A 19,773-nucleotide genomic window follows, 5' to 3' on the forward strand; every position below is an offset into this window, starting at 1 on the left:
TGAAGCTCTTTAGTACTTAAATAATTCCTCATTTAGGACAATCTATGACATTTTTTTTTTTTTTTCCTAATCAGCCTAAGAGAGGAAAAATCCCCTATAAGGGTTTATACTTCACAGTGTGGAATAATTTATGAAATATAAGCAAATTAATTTTGCAGCCTCTTCCTTAACTGGGGTTCACGCTATTTGAAAGAAGATGGAGTTGTAGCCATCTCAAATGCACTAAATTTTCTGAGACTGAAAATTATTCTTTCACATTATTGACTCTGATTCCCTCTGTGATTTAATCCTTTCCTTTACATGCTTAGTGGGCAGTGTCACAGCTACAAGCAATAACATACCAATTAACTCATGTCTGATGAGACATCTAAGTCGTTTTAAGTCAACCTATATAAACATTATGTTACTGGCTTGAAAATCTGGACACTGTTTGCAGCTGGAAGATTTGATTGCTTAATTGATTCTGAATTTCAAATTGCTTTTGCACATCAACCACTGGTTTGAATCTGCTCCAGATGGGCAATGACTGGAAGTTGTTATAATCTGGCATGTATTTGGTAGCATAGATAAGTGAGTTGACGGCCTCATTAAAAGTATCTCAGACATATGCACTGATTAAAAAACCCTTCATCACTGGCTCAGCAGGGGCTTGGTGGAGGGGAGATGAAATGCTCTCTCACCCCTAAGGGCTCTTTCTGGCATGACAATGGACTGAAGTTTCTTACACTGCTGCCCACAGAGGTGATTGTAAAATATGTTATAGCCCAGTGTGTCTGCCTATCAGTGAATGCAATATGGGATGGGACAGTGCTTGCTTTTGCTGCGGTCAATGGGAAAATACAGCACATTGCATCCTAAAGAATGGGGCTAAGTATGATCACATCAATTGTGCCCTGGTGATGCATCTTTGTTTCCCAAATAAGCCTGGTGTGACTATATAGCACGTCTGTGAGCATAACAGGTCTGTTTTGCATTCAGCACAAGGCAAGTGAACTAAATCTGATCCTGAATGACTTCTTGACAATTGGACTGCTAGTTATAATATGAGGCAAGTACATCTGCACTTTTTTTCACAACCTCCGAACTAATGTGAACACGGTCTCTCCTCCAAAGCATTATGACTCAATTCCCACAGCATACTTTATTATTATTATTATTTATTTGTTTACTTATTTATTTATTTTAATGTACCATTTTGAATGACAAGTTTGGCAAAAACAATGACCAAACAGACATCCCTGGCACATTCTTAATATGCTTTGCAACCCTGCCTACAAGAATTGAATGGCTTTCTCTGTAGACAGCTGGATTTCTGTGTGGCACTAGATGGCAATATTCCCTCAGCTCCAGCAGCGGTCAGGGGAGAGATGCACAGCAAAGGGACACATTCTGACCTTGTTGCCTCTTATCACCCATGTGGCTTGTAGGAGCTCAGTTTTGTGTCACTCATGGCAGTCTGAGCTGCAGAGATTTTTTCTTGCTCTGTATATTCCCCCACCTATCATTACAGCTTTCATAGGTCTCTGTCAAAGCATTTGTTGGACAGGTATGTTCATGGCATGGGCTCTTCCATTTAATTAATTTCATTGTGTTCTCAGTCAATTTCATGATGTCTGTGCTCAGATCCACAGGGAAGAAGTATCTGTGTCTGGAGTACTGTGCTGCTTTCTGCTGCCTTCTGCCTATTGATGTGGTGATAGACTCAGTCAGGTCATTACTCGGATGTAGTATTGCTTCATACCACTCATCGGTGGCTCATTTTTTTCACTTGCATTTGTTCTCAGATAAAATAAGCATTGTGTGAACTCAGTGACCATAAAAAAGCGCTCCTGTGTCTGTACCCAAATGAGTTTGGCCCTATCCTTGCTTGATATCACTAAAGGTTTTTTTTTCTGATCTCAAAGCCCACAGGCAGCAAGGAACAGAGTCAGCTATGAATATTGCATTACCTTCTTTGTGTAGCTGAGACTGTGTTTGTCTTCAGGACACTATTTTTTAGACACAGATCTATTGAAATAGCACTTTACATTTCCCCCATCACATAATGCTTTTCCCAGATGACAAACTTAACTTACTACTATGCTGCCACAGCTCTTCCGAGGGAGGTGGTTGAGACACTGTCCCTGCAGGTGATCAAGAAACATTTAGATGTTGTACTAAGGAATGTGAGTTAGTGGGGATATATTGGTGGTAGGTAGAGAGTTGGACTGAATGATCTTGCAAGTCTTTTCCAACCCTGGTATTCTGTGATTCTAAGATTCTAAAGCCATACCCAGTGCCTCCCTTTTCCTCTTATTGCACATCTCCATGTCCTCAGATCAGCGCTCAGCCTTGCATGTCCTGTCTTCTTCTTTCTTCCACTCCTCAACTTTCCCTGAACTATCTCCCTTTACCTTCAAACATGCTACAGTCTGTGCTTCAATCCTCTACCTCATAAGTCTTTGTCCTCATGTTCTTGTGCCACGTAGCTGAGAAGATCATGGTGCTATTGTGATGGTATTGCTGAGCACAAGAATGGTGATGGTAGGACTGAGGTTATGCACCCTCCAGTTGCCATCAGCAGCTGATGTGCAGTAATGTGATGGAGAGAGAAGCTGACAGGATCACCAGAAGCACAGAGCCCTGAATAAGTCACTCAGCACTTACTTCTGACCCCTCATAAAAGTCCTCTGCTGTGAAGTAGTGAACTGCCTCCTGTTCCAAAGATGGAGGAACTTAAGTTTAAGAAACTGTCCCTCTCTGAATGACACTCCACCATGTGCCCTGTGTCCAGCTGTACTCTTTTCTGTTAATTCCATACTCCCTTGGAAAATAGTGAACATAAAAATATTTTATTTGTGCAGAAATGCAAAGTCATTTTTTGCTGAATATAATCAATCCCTTTTGCTGAACAAAATAGACGGAATGTGGTTTGTGATGCAAAGGCCTGTTTAAATAATTCTTGGTTGTATACTGAAGTATGTGCCAAAGTGAAGTGCATCACGTTGTGTACATAGAAACCTCAGAGTTTCTGCACCCATATTTGCCCAGAGCATTCTTTCTTGTATTTGCATCATTTGCTACTTCAAGTCCTTGTTTATATATTTACTAATCATCCCTGGTGGCCAGGCAATCACAAAACAGACCAATCTGTAATCTGCAGTAAATACTGTACCCCAGGGCTCAGGTCCTGATCTGTTTTCCAGCATTCAGGAGACTTCACTGAACTCAGTGCATTTTTCACTGAATCTTAACGTATATAGCAATGTAAAGACAAGTCACATGATTAAAATTCAAGTGATATACATGGTTGGCATGGACGAGAGGTAGCATTTAGTGCAGGTTTTGGATGTTCTAAACCACCGTGTCTTTTTGATCTTGAACCACAGAACACAGAGTAGTTTCTGGTAACATCTATTTTTGCTCAACTGAGTGAATAATGAAGCTTGTGTTTCACCAACTCTGATGTTTTGTTGAAACAAACAAACAGCACAAGAACTTCTTTAAGAAAAACATTTTGCAACAGTATGCTGTTTAAAGTCATGCTATCTTAAAATTGGCACCACCGAACTTAGCACTCCTCTGGACTTTGCACAGGGCCCTGGAGAAATCACTTGACCTTTCTGTAGAGAGAACTTAGTTATATGGGTGTGGATGGGGCCCTGGGCAACCTGATCCAGTGCTTGATCTAGCAGTTTACAACCCTGGCCACAGCAATGGGGTTGGAACTCGATTTCTGAGGTCCCTTCCAGCTCAAGCCAGTCAATGATTCTATGGTATGTTCCTGTGTATAGAGCTTTACTGAACTAATTTCAATGTCTTATCAATGTGTTTAAATACCTCAAGAGCACATGTCAAATAGATGAGGCCAGGCTCTTTTCAGCCTAGCAGCAGAACAAGGGGCAATGGGCACAAATGGGAGCTGCCCAGGGAGATCATGGAGTCTCCTTCTCTGGAGATACTGAAAACCTACCTGGACATTTTCCTGTGCAACCTACTGTAGGGAACCTGTTTTAGAAGGGGGTTGGACTAGATGATCTCCAGAGGTCCCTAACACCCCCTGTGATTATGAGATTCTGTGATCCACTGTCTACCTCCACCCACATTTGTCATTGCAACAGGAAGGAAGGCAGAGGCTGAGCAGGCAGGATGGAGTGCAGGAAGTGGGAAGAATTAGAACTATGTTAATGCCTTACTGCCCCTCAAAGTAAGTGCTCAAATTCTCAAATTATGGAATAAGTTGGAAATGTCAGACTCCTGGGATTCATTTTTCTTTTGCAAATGTTCTCATCCGTAAGGTGTATAACCAATGGGGCAACAAGATAACTTGTTTTCAGTTCTGACAACAACTGTGTTCTCAGGCTTCTGTGTGTGCCTACTCAGATTTAAGGCTGTCCTTTACTAAAACCTGGATCCCCTAAAAATCCTTGATGTGATAGAAGTGCTTCTTATTAACAGACACCTAAGTTAATTATCAAGATGACTTGCAGGTTTACATGTCTACAAGTCAGTGCTAGAGAATAGATGGCCCAGATATCTGTCTGGGGTTTTTTACATAATTGCATGGGATCGGTTACTAAACTTGCTAAGCTGGGATCATGAGATTAAGATAGCCTGGATACTCGTGGCTTTTAGCTTGCTCTTGTTATTCACGGATAGTACAGAGGAAGCTTTTAGCTGAGAAATCAAATGAAATGGTGCGTAAGTTTTTGGTGTAGGATGCTGAGGTACTCTTTTAATATTTTAGGGAAGGTTACCAAGGCAGCGGATGGAGAAGCTGCACTGTTTAAAGAGAGAGGATAGGAAAATAAAAGCTGACAATCTGAGTAATTTGATTGGTGAAATACCAATAAATGCCCTTGACCTGAAGTTGGAGCAGGGCTGGGAAAATTCTCATTAAGCTGCTCAATTCTTAGTGGGTATTTATCGCAGTAAGAGCAAAATGCCTCCTTTCCTGTGGGTTGGCTGCACAAAAGAGAGCCGTTGCTCTGGCTGAAATAGCCATTAATGAGAAAATTATGTCTTGAACCTCTGATGTATTTGAAAAGCGAGAGAACATTTTTTCCTGTTAACAGACTAGAAGTCTGTTGAAAATTAAGTGCATAGAAAAAAAGAGTCCTGAAGCTGCACGTGTTGTTATGCAAGGAGACTGCTGCTCTGATGCCGGCCCGTGTTAAAATCCCTCATTTTCTTGAGGACAGGCAATTGGAAGTTTGCAAGTCTGATGTTGCTCTTTTCTACCTGATATCTTCACTTTCCACGTGCTTTATCTCTGCATCCCAGCCTAAGATGGAAGCAGTCTCTCACATGCTGATCTGTTGGTCTTTCCTCTGAACCAAAGACCCTTAATTTCTTTAACAGTGTAGCACCTTCCCCTCTCTCCATTTTACCTGATACTCCAGAAGACATTTTTTTCAGAAATGTGTTTTTTCAGCAGTGCTCTAAAATGCCCAGGTTTCAAATCACCTTGAAAAACAAAGGATGATTAAAGCCCCAGCTCCTTCCTTGACCTTTTCATGTGCTCCAATTAATTCTCCCCTCCCTCTGCTTTGCCTGCAAACTCCCTGGTCGCACTCTCGCCTGCACTGCCCTGACCTCTTTTCATCTGTCTGCTTCATACCCGGGCAGATTTCATCCCTGTCCTTCCTGCAGCAGCAGAGTTCATTGCCAGTGAGCTCCTCCTGCCTTGCTCACCTTTTCTAACTCATCTCTTTCTCAGCACCTCTATATTTGCAGATATAGATATACCTCTTATTGATATTATTTGACTTTCTCACAGTTTGGGGCTCTCTTAATTCTGGCATCTTTCTCACATTCCTCACAACCTGACAGGACAGATCAGGGAACCACGGAAACCATCTCAGCAGGGGAATACAAAAAAGAGAGGCCAAGGGAGGTACTGAGAGGTACTGACAGTGCCCGAAGGAGGAAGAAAGAGCCAGAGCCCTTTCTGCTCACAGGCACTCCTCCCACAGCTGCCCTTTGCCCCCTCCTCCCTTACTCTGTGCCTCCCCCGTCTCCCTGGTCACCTCAGTGGGATCTTCTCACAACATGCTTGAACCAGGAGGCTTATCAGGGAATACCTGGAAGCCCTGGAGACAGGTTTAGAGCAAAATAACATATTAATTGTTACACTGGGAATTCACACAGAACCTGAAAGTTGTTGCACTTCCAGGAGAAGCTGGGGAGAGGCTGGTATTCGAAGCACATATGTCTTCCAAATGCTTTTACCATCCATGTCTCCAGGGTTCCTCTACGGTGTCTTTGGCACAAGTTTGCAGGGAAAAGTCTGCTTGGTGTCTTTGGATACTGAGCTCCTGCTGAAAGTAGATCCTTGTGGATTCTCACCCAAAGGAAAGACAAAACAAAGATGTCAAAGTGTGCATTTGTATTTGCAAAAAAGAACATCAAACAACAAAACAAACAACCTCCACTACCAACAAACTCCCCAAAGCAGCCAAAGAATGAAGAGAAAGAAAATAAAGGCTAAAAACCTGTGATCCCTGAGTTCTGGCATGGTTTGGCTGTTTGGAACTTAGTATGGGAACTATCTATCAAAGTCCATTCCGGTCTAAAGCATCTTTGCAGACTCAGGAAATGCATGTGAAGGGCTGAGCAATGACCTGGTATGTAAAAGAACAGGTCAGATTCTTTTTTTTTTTTTTTTTCTGCTGTGATACATATGCATTAATATCTTATCAGTATAATTAGGTCATTTGAGGGTGAAATTTTCCATGTATATGCATATATATTGCTAATATAGTATTTAGGCCCACATTTCCTGGGGCAGTGGAAGATTAGCATCCTCAGTAACAGCCTGATGCAGGATGTGCTTCCAGGTGACAGCATGGCCACATCTGCTGGTAGGCCAAGGCTATATTTCTTTGCAGAGCTGGTAAGTTTGCGTGGAGATACTTGAGAACTAACTGACAAATTCCTGAGCAACTGGATCTAACTGGGCCCGTTTTGGGCAGGGTGTTTGACCAGGTGACTTCCAGAAGTCCCTTCCAACCTAAATTATTCTGTGAGTTAATAAAGATGCGCCCATATATTGCCATATATTGCATCCAGTGCACTTTGCATGGTGCTCCATGCTGTTCCTGAGACGGCTGTGACAAAGCTGACTTTATCACATGCATGTGCTGCAGTCTCACCCCCAGGTATGCAGTGTGTACAGAGTAATTCCCTGGAACCTGGTGAAATGAGAAAAAATCAGGTTACTGGTGTAAGAAAGAAAGTGTGAGTATTTGATCCTGGTCTCTGAAGAGAGCACCTCATTTGCCAGAGCTATGAAAACATTGCAGTATTTCCACATTTAGAACTTCCTAGATTCTTTTCATTATGCTCCAATAAATAAGATCACTGCAGTGAAAGGATTATTCACGACTGTTTTCTCAAGTGTGGCCCAGGTCTGTGGCTGGAGTGTGAGCAAGGAGCAGTTCCCTGACAAGCAAACAAGCTGACGGTGTTTAGAAACTCCCTTAGAGACATGGTCCTTTGTTTCATTTCTCACACCACATGACAAAGAGGAAGAATTTAGGTAGAGCTGATTGTAAAGGAGGGAAAACATACCATGGTCTTCCTTCAGTTGGCATCCTGAGGACGTGAAGGACAGGGTTGTAAAGGCGATGAAGAGCACGTTCCTTCTCTTCATTTTGCTGCGAGTAGTGTCTGGTAAGAACATGATTTCATTACACTGCTAAAATTAGAACACTGTTGGCTGTTGTACTTTCTCTTGGGAACTTTATAATACATATTTAGGGATCAGACACAGATGGAAAAAATCAAGTAACAATTATTTTCCTACTGAAATAGATTACAGCAGTGGTTACAGCAGCATAATGAAGAGAATATGAGCCCTCACAAGACTCTTTTTTTCTGGAAAAGGGACTTCAGTGTGCAATAACTGCTGCTCAGTGTGGCAGTGCTGGAGTGGGAAAGGAGGTCAGTTCTACCAGAAATGTTATCTACTCTCAATACTGTAGCAATATTGTTAATAATGCTTTCAAATATTGTTGACATTTCTCATTTGTTGAAGTAAAACAAGCAACTGAACAGAAAAACACTTATGGAGAATTAGGAGGGTATCAGTGCTTATGCTCAGTGTAAAAACACAAAAGGTTTGCCAATACGTACATGTTAGCAACTTAAAATGGATCTACAAACTGCAGTGTGTGACTGATGGAGTTGCTTGTAGCAAGCTGTCTTCTCAGGTAGAACTGCCTTGCTCTCAAGAAACTGAAAGAGTTCTTCCAGTCCTCAGAAACCTGCCAATATTTGATGTTTTCTTTGATGCCTCCCTGCATTTTCTCAGGGCACTGCATGTGAATCTCAGCTGGTCCTGAAGAACAGTGTTTGTCTAACCATGTGTTTATGGGAAGAGAATAGCTGGAATATATGACTGAAGCCCTCTGTAAATGTTCACAGAATCACAGAATTGTAGGGGTTTGAAGGGACCTCGAGAGATCATCGAGTCCAACCCCCCTGCCAAAGCAGGTTCCCTACACCAGGTCACACAGGTAGGCGTCCAAGCAGGACTTGAATATCTCTAAAGGAGACTCCACAACCCCCCTGGGCAGCCTGTTCCAGTGCTCCAGGTTAACAAATCACAGCTAATTAGGGCTTGAATATACATACACTTCCAAAAGCCATTCTCATAACTGTTTTATATTGGGCTCAGAATTCGTTAATGATTGGGACTGGTAATTCTGATGAACAATGTATTAAATTTATTCAAGCATGGTTCATCCTCTGAAATGAGGAGGTAACCAAGGACTTGTGGAACCAATGGAGGGCTTTTGTAAAATCAGCTGAAAGAAGAAGCCATTTAGATACTGTATGAAAAATTTCAGATTAAAAAAAAAGAGTGGGGGAAAAAAGTAAGCACTCATGGTTTAGAAAGACAAAAAGATGGATCCTGAGTAAACAGCCAAGGAACTCTTCGAAGATAATATGAAAATAGAACCCTTACATTTCTAAACGTTATAAATGATTTAATAGACTCTGCAAAGAGTTTCCATCCATGAACTGTGACTTGTTTTAAGTACTGCATACTGAATACTGCCCACAGGTTTCATTCAGAGCTCAGCTCCACTTGTGGAAGTGTATCCCCTTCCACAAGGCACTCTCAGCTCAATCTCATTTACACAGGCAATTTTTATTGATGGTGGTTTCCAGAATCCGTGAGAACATTGATACAAGCTTAGTCCTTCACTGGGATTAGGGAAGAGGGACCACAGTACTCCATGCTTTGCCTCATAGACTCACCTATCACTATTGCTTCTGCTTCTCAGGAAGCAAAGACACTAGGACACAGGGGAACAATTATTTGAGAGTTCAGTAATAGAAGCCATGTCTGTCCAAGAAACACAAATCATTTGTAATCTGGATGCTCAAAAAGGTCACTAGTGAGTCAGGGAAACAAGATTTTTGATAGTTTAGGGCAAAAGTCAACAAGGCTCCTTCTAATGTCATTTGAAACCCCTAGAGCTGAATTCTCCCCTCCAGATTAAAGGTGCTGCTGCCATTGAGGAAATGCAATTGTAGGGTTTCTCTGGGGGCTGATGTGGGCCATCCTTCCCAAACCACATGAGGTTTGGGACATGGCTCCGTCCCACCATTCAGAGGTGTTAAAACAGCACATTTCCCTTTGGCATTCCTAAGGTTTAGGCTGAGCACCCAGATGCAAGCACACTGCAGCCCTGATGACCTCAGAACAGTCCCCCTGGCAGCTTTTTACCTTGCAGCTGCCCATCAAGTAAAAGTACTTTTGCTGCAGTAGTTGCTGGGCTATGAACAGCCTGGCCTTTTGGTGAGCAGGGTCTGCTGCTGTCCCGGCACTAAGTTTTACTGATAGCAGCCAGCTTTCTTGGCAAGTGTTTTGGGTAAGCCATCAGCATTCAGTCCTTCTCAGTCTCACTGAGGTATGCTGCCAGTATGGGGATATGAAGGCAATACTGCTTAAACATCAGCTGTCTGAGGTGACGATAGCACAGTACTGAACTAGAGAAAAGACCGATTCTTCTGCCATTAGTACTGGTTTTACTGCAGTGCAACACCACCATTCATGAGCAAAAGGGGAATCAGGGCATTTTGTGCTCATTAATGTTAACTTGGCAGCAGCTGTGTGCTCCTGCCAGTCTGAGACTCCTAGAAGTAATTTCTCAATCATTTTCATCTTACAGGAAGGAGAACCCCACTGCTTATGGGCTTACCTAATACAGCGACGGTTGAAGAAAATGCACCAGCTGGTGTTTCCATTTATACCTTCAATGTAACTGGTTCTCCATTGTCTTCTGGAGTTGTTGCAATACACCCTACCATAGTAAATTCGAATCCACTTACGGAGGCGTTCGCTCTTGTATCCGCAGGAGATCTCATGTACAGGGTGAGTTTTCAGTTCAGTTGGAGCAGTGTTCCATCCTGTTGGCTCATGGCTTCTGGACTGCTGAGAATTGGCAGTGCACAGTGACTCATCTGTTAATCAGAAAGGTGTTGTAAATACGGACTGTAGTACTATTTGGACATGCTGCAATAATATGACACATGAATAACCATACCGACTACAATTTTAATTGCATCTAGGCAGAAACCACTAATCACAATAATTCTGTTTATTCTGTGAAAGAAAACATGATTTTCTAGAAAAGGGCATATAGGACTGCATTCTGTTTTGTGGTTTTATCTGTAGTTATCTGCAAATTTTTCAGCCTACTTAATATGAAATTGCTGCGAAATTAAAGTGGATTATTTAAATCACATGGAGCTCCTGTTTGGATACTCCCACCTAGAACTGAAATGAGTTTGACTCACTTCCAGAACAGCGTAAGCTGAGTCAGATCAAAGCTGTGTTTAACGCTGAATGAGAGCTGTGACCCGCAAGGAAGTCACTTGGAGATATGAAGTTATCACACTTCCACATATCCCTCATCTATTTCTATCTGTGGTGTGCTCTTGTTCTGTGTCAGATGTAAGGTAGTTTCTATTGGCTCCAGCTGGCTTTCACTGCCGGATAAATTAGCAAGCATTGCCTCACATTTGTCACTGGCAGTGAGTGAAAACTCAGAGGCATGATGCTTGTCACTCCACTGCAGCCCACTTGTATGTCTGTATGGGTATGTATTTTCTGGTATAACTTGTATGTCTGAGCCTCAACAGTGACAATCTTGAACACCTTTGAAAGATACTGATAGATACTGAGTAGAGTCTTAGAAAAATAATTGGTAAGTTTTTTTTCTGAGTGCTTCCAAGGAGGTTTGTTGGAAGTTTCTCACTTCCTAGGCTGTGCTGTGGTGCTCTGAATTAAAGCTATCCCTTCTGCTGCAAAATATAGTCCTTTTCTATGCCCACTCATTCCTGTCCTGTGCCATCTCCACGCTGTGCAGCACTGTGGGCTGCTTGATGAGTTGGGCTGGAAAACTAATCTGAAGGAAAAATGAACTTGCAAATAGCTAAAAGTCTCTGGCACTCCAAAGTGCCAAGTTATTGTCATTTCTTACCACAGCCCCAATTACTCAAATTGCCTGTGAGGACTTGACTGAACTGTAACTGTTATTGGGGTTTCCTAACCCACTTGAGGAACTGGAATGAGGTGTTTGAGCCAGGGAATATCAGTCACGAGAAACTCATAAGGAAAGTTGCATACAAATTGTGCAAGTCAGCAGTAGACTGAATATGTGCAACTCACAAGGCAAGGATAAACGCACATGAGTGTCCTTAGTTAATTTATTTGATGAAAGCACACTGCTGGCCAAAGCTACCTTGATTTGATGCTCCCTCTTCTCCCCAGGACTGAAGGGGAAAGCAAGGAGAAGTGAGATTCTCAGGTGGAGTGAGGGATGGGCAGCTATGGAGTAGCTCAAGATGCTGCTCACTATATCTGCAGCTGCTTCAGGTGTGTGAATGCTGCCTTTATCAGGAAGTATTGCTCCTGCCTGGAACTGAAGTAAGCCACTCACAGTCTACACCAGTTCAAAGCCATTCTTCACAAGTGCAATTTCAAAAGAGATAATTTTGATTCTTGTACCAAGAAAGGAAAGTTCTTGCTTCTTTATTAGCTTCCACAGTGAGGACTGTAGCATATAACCTCCAGCATCCTGCTCTTGCTCTGCTCCAGGCCTACATCCAGGCCTGGGGCCCCCAGCACAAGAAATGAACTGGTAGCCCTTAAGTTCCCTTCCAAGTGAAGCCATTTGATGATCGCCTTCTATTTTAAGGGGTGATGTGCAGAGCTGGAAGCCTTTCAAAGAAATCTCAACAAATCAAACATTTGCATTATCAGGCTTACAAAACATAAGGCCTGTGTTAATTTTTAATTGGTTCGATTTCCCCAAGCAGTTCTGGGCTCACTCTCATGCACTGTGCTCTTGCAGCTCATTCCTTTCTGTGGTTTCCTGCAAGTTTTCTCCCAGATCCACTTACAAAGGGAAGAGCCTTGATCCTGCTGGGCTGTACAGACTCCTGTTGCATGCTCCTTCCTGCAAAGGAGATGTGCTTGTGGCCATGAAGGCAACACACTGCCTTCAAGGCAGGACAGTTCCTGCCAGGCTTTCTCCTCCGCAGACTATCACTCACACAAGAGGTCCCTGCATTGCTCCATGAGGCCACAACTTTTTGGTCTGTCTGTCCCTTTTTTTTCCTCACATTTCTTGTACTGGCAAGAGCTGTGTTAGTAAGCGGAAGATGATCTAAAATGCTCACTGCTTATTGATGTTCCTTTACTAGTATTCACTACTGTAGTCTGTAACTTACATCTCTTGCATGATGCACTGTTAATATTTTTCATTTTCAGGTTGTTACCACTGGAAACCCTGTCCTAGATTATGAAACTATGCCAAAGAGCTTTGATTTACAGATTTTTGTTGAAGATACCGCTGGGAGGACTGACCTCAGCACACTGACTGTCCAACTTGCGGATAAGAATGAACGTCCTGTGTTCTGGGGAAATATGGCAATTCAAAGTAAGATAGTGGTGGCATCTGAAAAAAGCAGCACTCAAAAAGATGACATCGAATGCAGAATTTAACAGCATGCAATGCCCATAGTTAAAGTGGTCCAAATATTTTCCTATAGGAAAACAAGGGTGGAACAGGATGCTGTTTCTATCCAAGCTTTATTTTACACAAATATTTGGCATGCTTTATCTCCAGAAATGCCCTTTTAATTTTCTTGAAGATTTGACTAAAATTGATTAAGACATTTAAATGCATTTGAAGAATGAAAAAAAAAAAGGAGAAAAAAAAAAAAAAAGGGGGGGGGGGGGGGGATGAAAGCAGTGTTATTTCATATGTTCCTTTATTTATGTTTGTATGTTTTATCTTTTTGTTTGTTTGTTTTATGAGATGAAATGCCCTAAAGATATGAATTGTGAACCCAAAGTTAGACAGGAATGTAGCCAGCACAGTAGGGCTGTTGCAGTAGTTTGTTGAAACTGGACTGATTTGGAGAGGGAAGATAAATTTAAAGAAGTGTGTACTGTGGCTGTGCAAAAATTTGCACACACAGGAAACCAGGTTTGCTTTCAGATCACAAAGATGCAAAAAGGAAAGGTCTGCAACAGCGTCAATAACAAGGCTGGGTGTCTGGATCCACAACAGCACTTAGACAAGGACATTCAGTTGTAGAATCATTGAATCATTTGAGTTGGAAGAGACCCGTAACGACCATCTAATCCAACACCACTGCAGTGCACAGACACCTACAGCTCAGGTGCTCAGAGCCGTGTCCAGCCTGACCTTGAATGGAGCATCCAGCACCTCTCTAGGCAACCTGTTCCAGTGCCTCACTGCCCTTATTGTTCCTTATATTGGTTTTTTTCCTTACTATGATAATATCACACTCATCTGCTCATGGTAGATATTTGGAAGGGGCTGACAAACCCCCAGCCCCAGAGTGGCAGCGCTACACGGGCTGCAGCTGGTTGTGTGGGTGCTGCTGGGCTGTCTGCAGGGTTGAGCTCAGTGCAGACGCTTCTCCAGCGCCACCGAGCATGCGGGTGCTCCGTTCCATACAACATTTAGTTTGTAAAGCAAATTAGCTTCCCCGAGGGAAGAGGCTGTGTCATCTTCTCAGTGCTGAGGGTGTCTCGTGTATCATGGGTGCTGATGGAATCTAATAATAATTAAATGTGACACTTCAGGGGATTGGCACAGCATGAAACATACTACGTGGGAGCTTGTTACAAATAAGTGCATCAGCTTAACTCTCAGCTAGAGCTGCCATAAATTGGTGAGCGCAGATGTCTGATCTGTCTAACTGCATGGCTGTAGTTAACAGTACCAGCCACAATTAGACACTAATTGCGCATTCGTTGGTTATTAAAAAGCATCTCCCTCTCATTAAACCTTATATTCGTATTGTTGTCCTCTGGGAACAACTCATTACGCTGTGCCGGGGTTCCCACCACCGTGATGAGAAGCAGCAGTCAGCGGGGGTCACAGCAGCAATTAATAGTCCAGAAACACCAGGTTCAGCAGACACAAAGGGCAGAAAGCAAATAATGGGATCTAAGGAGCTGTTGTTTTGCTCGTCACTGTGCCTGAGCCTGTTGCCAGTGGCTGAGCATGGGGCAGCTCAGTTGTGGAGGAATACTCCTTGCTCTGAGCAAGGCAAGAGATTAAGCACAGGCCATCTACCATGTATGCACCCCACAGATGTAAAGGAAAAGCAGAAATGAAAAGGGAAGGCTTTGAACTCTCCTGGCAGGGGGCAGGGGAGGGTGTGAAGGGGATGGGGATAGAGAACAGATCACTTTCTCCCCATCTGCGTGGTTGAGACAGACGCGTATCTACAAAATGCAGTTGTGTTCCATACCCATTGAGCAGCTCAGAGAAGACCTTATTTACAGATCAGCCTTTCTCAGCTATCAGTGAGGGGTGTCTGTCTGCAGATACACACTTTTCCTTTTAATCTTTGGAGTGTTTGTGCTCATTCCTGTGAGGATTTTGAAAGGACTCTGGTGAAGTGAGAGCACACATCAGACAGTAATGCACCCAGACAGCTTCAGAATGTCAGTCTTCTTGCTGCTGTGCCCTTCATTCTTGTGCAATTAACACCGCGTGCGCTTCTATCCATGCAGCTGTGAGGATCTATGTCTTGGAAGGGACGCCTCCTGGACTCATCTACAGAGTCAATGCAACTGATCCTGAACATGGTCAACTTAAAGTAAGCTGGGGGGAAAAAAACACCAGAAATTATATCAACCACTGTATCTGAAGTGCTAATTGCCTCTTCCGACAACACACTTCATCAGTAACACTGGAAAAGGTTGAAGCATTGTCAGTGATAAATTGAGGAAACCCAACCTCAGCATTTGAACATAGATTGTATTTTGAGCTCTCAGCACTCCAAAATCAAGGGGCACTGAAGCCAAAATTTGACACAGGAGTAAAGTAGCAGCACTTAGCTAAGAATTGTTTTGCAGCTCTGCTGTGTTGGCTGTTGTTATATAAAAGAACACACTCAGAAGCTGGACCTAAAGAGACCTGTGTGTCTCTGAGCTTCATCATGTAGTTCTGGGTCAGACACTGTGCTGTGCCTCAGCCCTTTCACAAAGCAGTGCACAACCAGAGGGATGCTCAAATAAAATGATGCAGAAATGATTTACTTGTTCTCCTCTTCCTTTCAGTATTCGCCGCTCCCTGAATCGGTGCCATTCTGGGTCTTGGAAAATGGAGACATTTTGTCAAAAAGAGAAATAGATTACGAGAAGGATCCACACAGGTGAGAGTTTCTCTTCTCCCTGTGCTTGCAGCGGGCAGTGCTTTTCTATGCAGCCAAAGAGTGATTCTTGTTTTGTTTTCTTATTTAACAGCTATTTTTTAAACATAACAGTGACAGATCCAGAAGGACTGAACTCTACTAAAACAGTGAATATAAATATAATTAACATCGATGATGAAAGCCCTTACTTTACCACGTGAGTGAAAAACTTCCACTGTACTGAGACTGTAGATGTTTTCCCAGCTTTACCGCCTTGGCACCAATGGGAGGGTGTCACGGAGGGCAAACTAATACAGCAACGCGGTGCTACCAAGAGCAGCGTTTTCATTTTGCTGTGGCTCCCATTCTTTAACTGAAAAGATTTGCTTTCATTTCCCTTTTTTATTATTTATATTTTTATTAGTTTTAAGTTTTCCAAGTTCTGCTCTTGCGCTTAGGGCGGCCAAACCGGCTTCTTGTTAGCAAGCAGAGGTTAAAGCTACGCAAAGACCTTTGGACAAGTTCAGACAAAGGCCTGAGTTTTAGCCCATGTGTATACAGTCATAGAGAATTTACTCTTCATGCAGATGTGTGTTTCACTGTAATGATGTTTATTCATGCAGAAATGTCTAGACATAAAAAGGTCTCACTTTTGATCTGTCTTTTCCTCTTCTTCCCAGACACACACACTTATAACGACCTCAGTCCTCTTTGAAACATTGCTGTTCCCAACTCTGTCACAAGCAGGAAATTGTTGTGTCATAACACAGAGGTCAGGAACGGCTTTTGAAAATTAATTGAGCTTCAGCTGAAATAAAGAACATTGTTGAAAATTTGCAAAATAGGAAAGAATAGCTGTGTGCTGCCAGAGGGCTGCTTTGTGGTGGGAAACATAGCGGCCAATGGGTTTCTGAATCAGGAAGCTGAAATGCATCAGATCTTATAGAACTGCTCTGATTCTGCAGTTGTTTTATCTCCATCACTTTGTGTGAGACATTAATTGGATTCTAGATGTTCTCTGATCCTGAGGTGGAAGAAGGTCCCCAGTGGGAGTATTTATGGTGAGACCTCTCCTGCCACCTATGCAAAGAGCTGGCAGCCCAAGGCTTGGACAGGTACACTCTTTGCTGGGTAAAGATATGGATAATAATGGTAATGGATACTTTTGTTGCTGCTTGAACTTCATGTATGAAGTAACCAAAAAGGTTAACAGCTCTATCCACAGTGCTGTACAAGCAGCAGGAGTCCACTTCCCAGTGCCAACATTTGCACATTGTGTTCTAGACTGATTATTCCATCCAAATGTTGTCATTTCTGTTTATTTATCCTTATGTCTGGAATGCCAAAGGAGCTCTTCTAAATATTTATCTACTTGTTCAAGACAGCGAATGGAGTATCCGTAACACCTAATGTCTAAGACTCAGTTGTTGTATGACACAAATAAGGCATGGTATTTGTTAGAATCTTTTCCCTTTCAGATTGACACAACAGGCCAAAAATAGAAGCTCAGTTTGCAAAGAGCTTGAAATTAAATTACTCTTTGTGAGCTGTCCTCACTATGCACATGCATGCCCTCACCCTGCTAAAATGTGAGCTGCATGCTGGGACTGTGTGTTTTCTGACACTGTAATAATTAGTTCTGAGATGGGAGTTGGGGAAGCTTGACAAGTTAGCAAACCTTCTTTATTTTCTCCTGATCAAAGCTGTCAAGAGCAGAGTTTCAAAGGCCCTTTCTAATTGTTCCCATAGTATATGCAGGCACATCTGTTTTTGGTGTTCACAATACTGCATCTGCATTCACCCTTTTGAAATTCTGGCTGCTAAAATCAGTGGAAAATGTGTGGAGTCAAGAAAACAAAGAAGACAAGAAAACAAATGTGCTTCGTTCGCAATTTTATTAGTGTCTAAAAGGTCTGCTTGAGCTGCACTGTAAAATACAACTGGCAAGCGGTGGGTCCTCTGACAGCAGGACACAGCCCAGATGTGGCTGTGTAGGAGGTAGCCCCATCTCCTTCCCAGCTGCACAAGCCCTTGGTGTGATGGGCATGTGCTTGAGAATGTCCCACTCCTTCCCAAGAGATCTGTCTGGTGGGGACAGGGCAATGGCACATGGCTGGCAGGGATGTGAAGATGGAGCTGTGGAGAGAGGTCTGAGATGTGATTCCTCTCTGTGGCGTGGGGCTCATGTCTTACTGAACTAGGAGCTATGTACTAGGCAGTCAGTGGTGGCACAGAAGGTTTAGAATGTAAAAAAAAACCTGTCTTGAAGCACGTTCCTAATGCTTCTTTGAACTGTTGAGCATCTTCAACTCCCTTCGACTTTTGTGAGTTGATATTTTGTGTGTTCAGGCATTTCAGGAGAATAAATCACCTTTCACATAGTCTCTGCTCAGTTTTTACATGCTTGCCCATACCTGCTTTAGCACATGGGTCAAGTACCGTAACTGCATACCTCAGTGCCCATGTGAACATGCAGTTGCAACCATTATAAACAATTCTACACAACTGCCAGACCGTATCTGAGCCATAAAACTCACTTCATGGGAAATCTGGGAGCACTGGCACACCAAACAGCATCATGGGGATATCAGTAGGGCACCCACAGGAATGCTCTTTCTTGCCTCTACCTGAGGAGCGGCCCATGCTTTTTAGTGATGCTGTTGCACCCCAGATGCCTTCAGCATTTGCTCCGAAATATGACTGTGTTTTGCAGCCCAGCTGGCAAAACCGGTGACTGGGATGTGACCCATCATGGCCAAGCACTTTACCTCTACAACTGGTTGCTCAGCTAAGTCTGTGTTCAGCTGCTCTTGCAAACACAGACATGCCTTTTGCTGAATGAATGTTGTTCTCCCTTGTAGAAAACAACGGATCTACAGGATTCCCGAGGAACAAAGCCCAGGAACTGTTGTTGCCAATATAACAGCTAAAGATCCTGACGATGAAGACTCTCCCAGCAGACTTTTCTACAGCATCCAGTCCTCTGACACATATTTCTCCATAAATCCATGTAAGACAAACAAAAACATGCCTTCTGACTCTCCCAAAAAAGAGAGTGGCCACACAGGAGATGTTTTTGCCCGAGTGTTGAATTTCTTTAGTGTCTGTCCCTGTAATAAAGAAATGCTCAGCATGTTTCTAGGACCAAGTTCTTCCATGAGCTGACTAACATTAAATACAATTTCTTAAAGAAAGTAGACCAAAGGTGACTGGAGATGGATGATTCCTTGAGTGAAAGTTGAATCAGCTGCCTTTTTCTCTAACAGTTGTAGTGACTTCTGGGGCTCTTGCAATGGCTGCAAGTACTTAGACCACAGCTTGCTCTCCCCTACATGAAATCTGCTCTAGTACTGTAATGCGTGAAAACTGCTGCTAAGCTTCATGGCTCTGTTCATGCTCATATTTGGGTGAGACCATTCTAAAGAGTCATCTCCTACATGCTGGTTCCATGTCCCCCTGCTCTCTGGGGTGCACCTATATCTGTCCTGAGGATTTTACTCCTATAGTTGACATTCAGCGACTGCTCTGCCTCTCGTCTACTGTTGTTTTAAAGATGCTTATCACAGTGGTAGAATATGCCACTCAGCACAGTGCTGTGGGAGATCAAGAAGATCCTTACATGTTTTGGATTCCCTGTGCCCTTTGGCTGTGTATTGCTATTATCCCTCTCAATTATACCCCAAAAGGCAGGGGATATATAAATTGTTCCTTTATCTCCTCAGTACTCTGGCAACAGTATTGTGCTCGGCCAGAACAATCTTCTCCTTTTTGGACAGTCTAACAGAATTGAAAAAGTAATTAATTGAATGGCTGAGTACTTGACAAGAGCTGAGAGCAGAGCTTTTGATATATGAGTAGATTTAGAGGTGCAGAAGAGTGCTTGAAATACAACAGCAGAAAGTGAAGCCATCTTAGTAGCTAGAGAACAAGGACGGCATGGCCTGCTCATTGTGCTTGCTGCTTGGTGAGTGCACTCAGCTCTGACCTGCACCATTTCCTTAAGAGTGTAATGAATCCCAAGTGCTTCCCAAGCCCTCTGCTGAGGTTGCCGAAGGCGTATTTTTGAGCAGTGGGTATTTATCTGTGAAAGGCTTA

At 43.0% G+C, this 19,773-nt stretch overlaps 1 protein-coding gene across 4 annotated transcripts in view; it reads left to right on the forward strand.

The window, feature by feature from the left end:
* The first annotated feature begins 7,378 nt into the window (after positions 1-7,378).
* Positions 7,379-19,773, forward strand: part of CDHR3 (cadherin related family member 3) — a 30,029-nt gene continuing 17,634 nt past the window's right edge. For 2 of the 4 annotated variants that reach the window (XM_015886827.2, XM_015886905.2), the window contains exons 1-7: positions 7,382-7,653; positions 10,164-10,366; positions 12,770-12,938; positions 15,056-15,141; positions 15,605-15,699; positions 15,791-15,895; positions 18,540-18,688. In XM_015886827.2, coding sequence (XP_015742313.1) covers positions 7,608-7,653; positions 10,164-10,366; positions 12,770-12,938; positions 15,056-15,141; positions 15,605-15,699; positions 15,791-15,895; positions 18,540-18,688 — 853 coding nt within the window. In that variant the 5' untranslated portion in view covers positions 7,382-7,607. Of the gene's footprint in view, positions 7,654-10,163; positions 10,367-11,767; positions 11,873-12,769; positions 12,939-15,055; positions 15,142-15,604; positions 15,700-15,790; positions 15,896-18,539; positions 18,689-19,773 lie in introns of those variants that run through there. The other 2 variants (XM_015886988.2, XM_032442384.1) reach the window with 2 other exon arrangements.

The sequence above is a fragment of the Coturnix japonica genome, chromosome 1 (assembly GCF_001577835.2).
Source record: "Coturnix japonica isolate 7356 chromosome 1, Coturnix japonica 2.1, whole genome shotgun sequence".
NCBI lineage: Eukaryota > Metazoa > Chordata > Aves > Galliformes > Phasianidae > Coturnix > Coturnix japonica.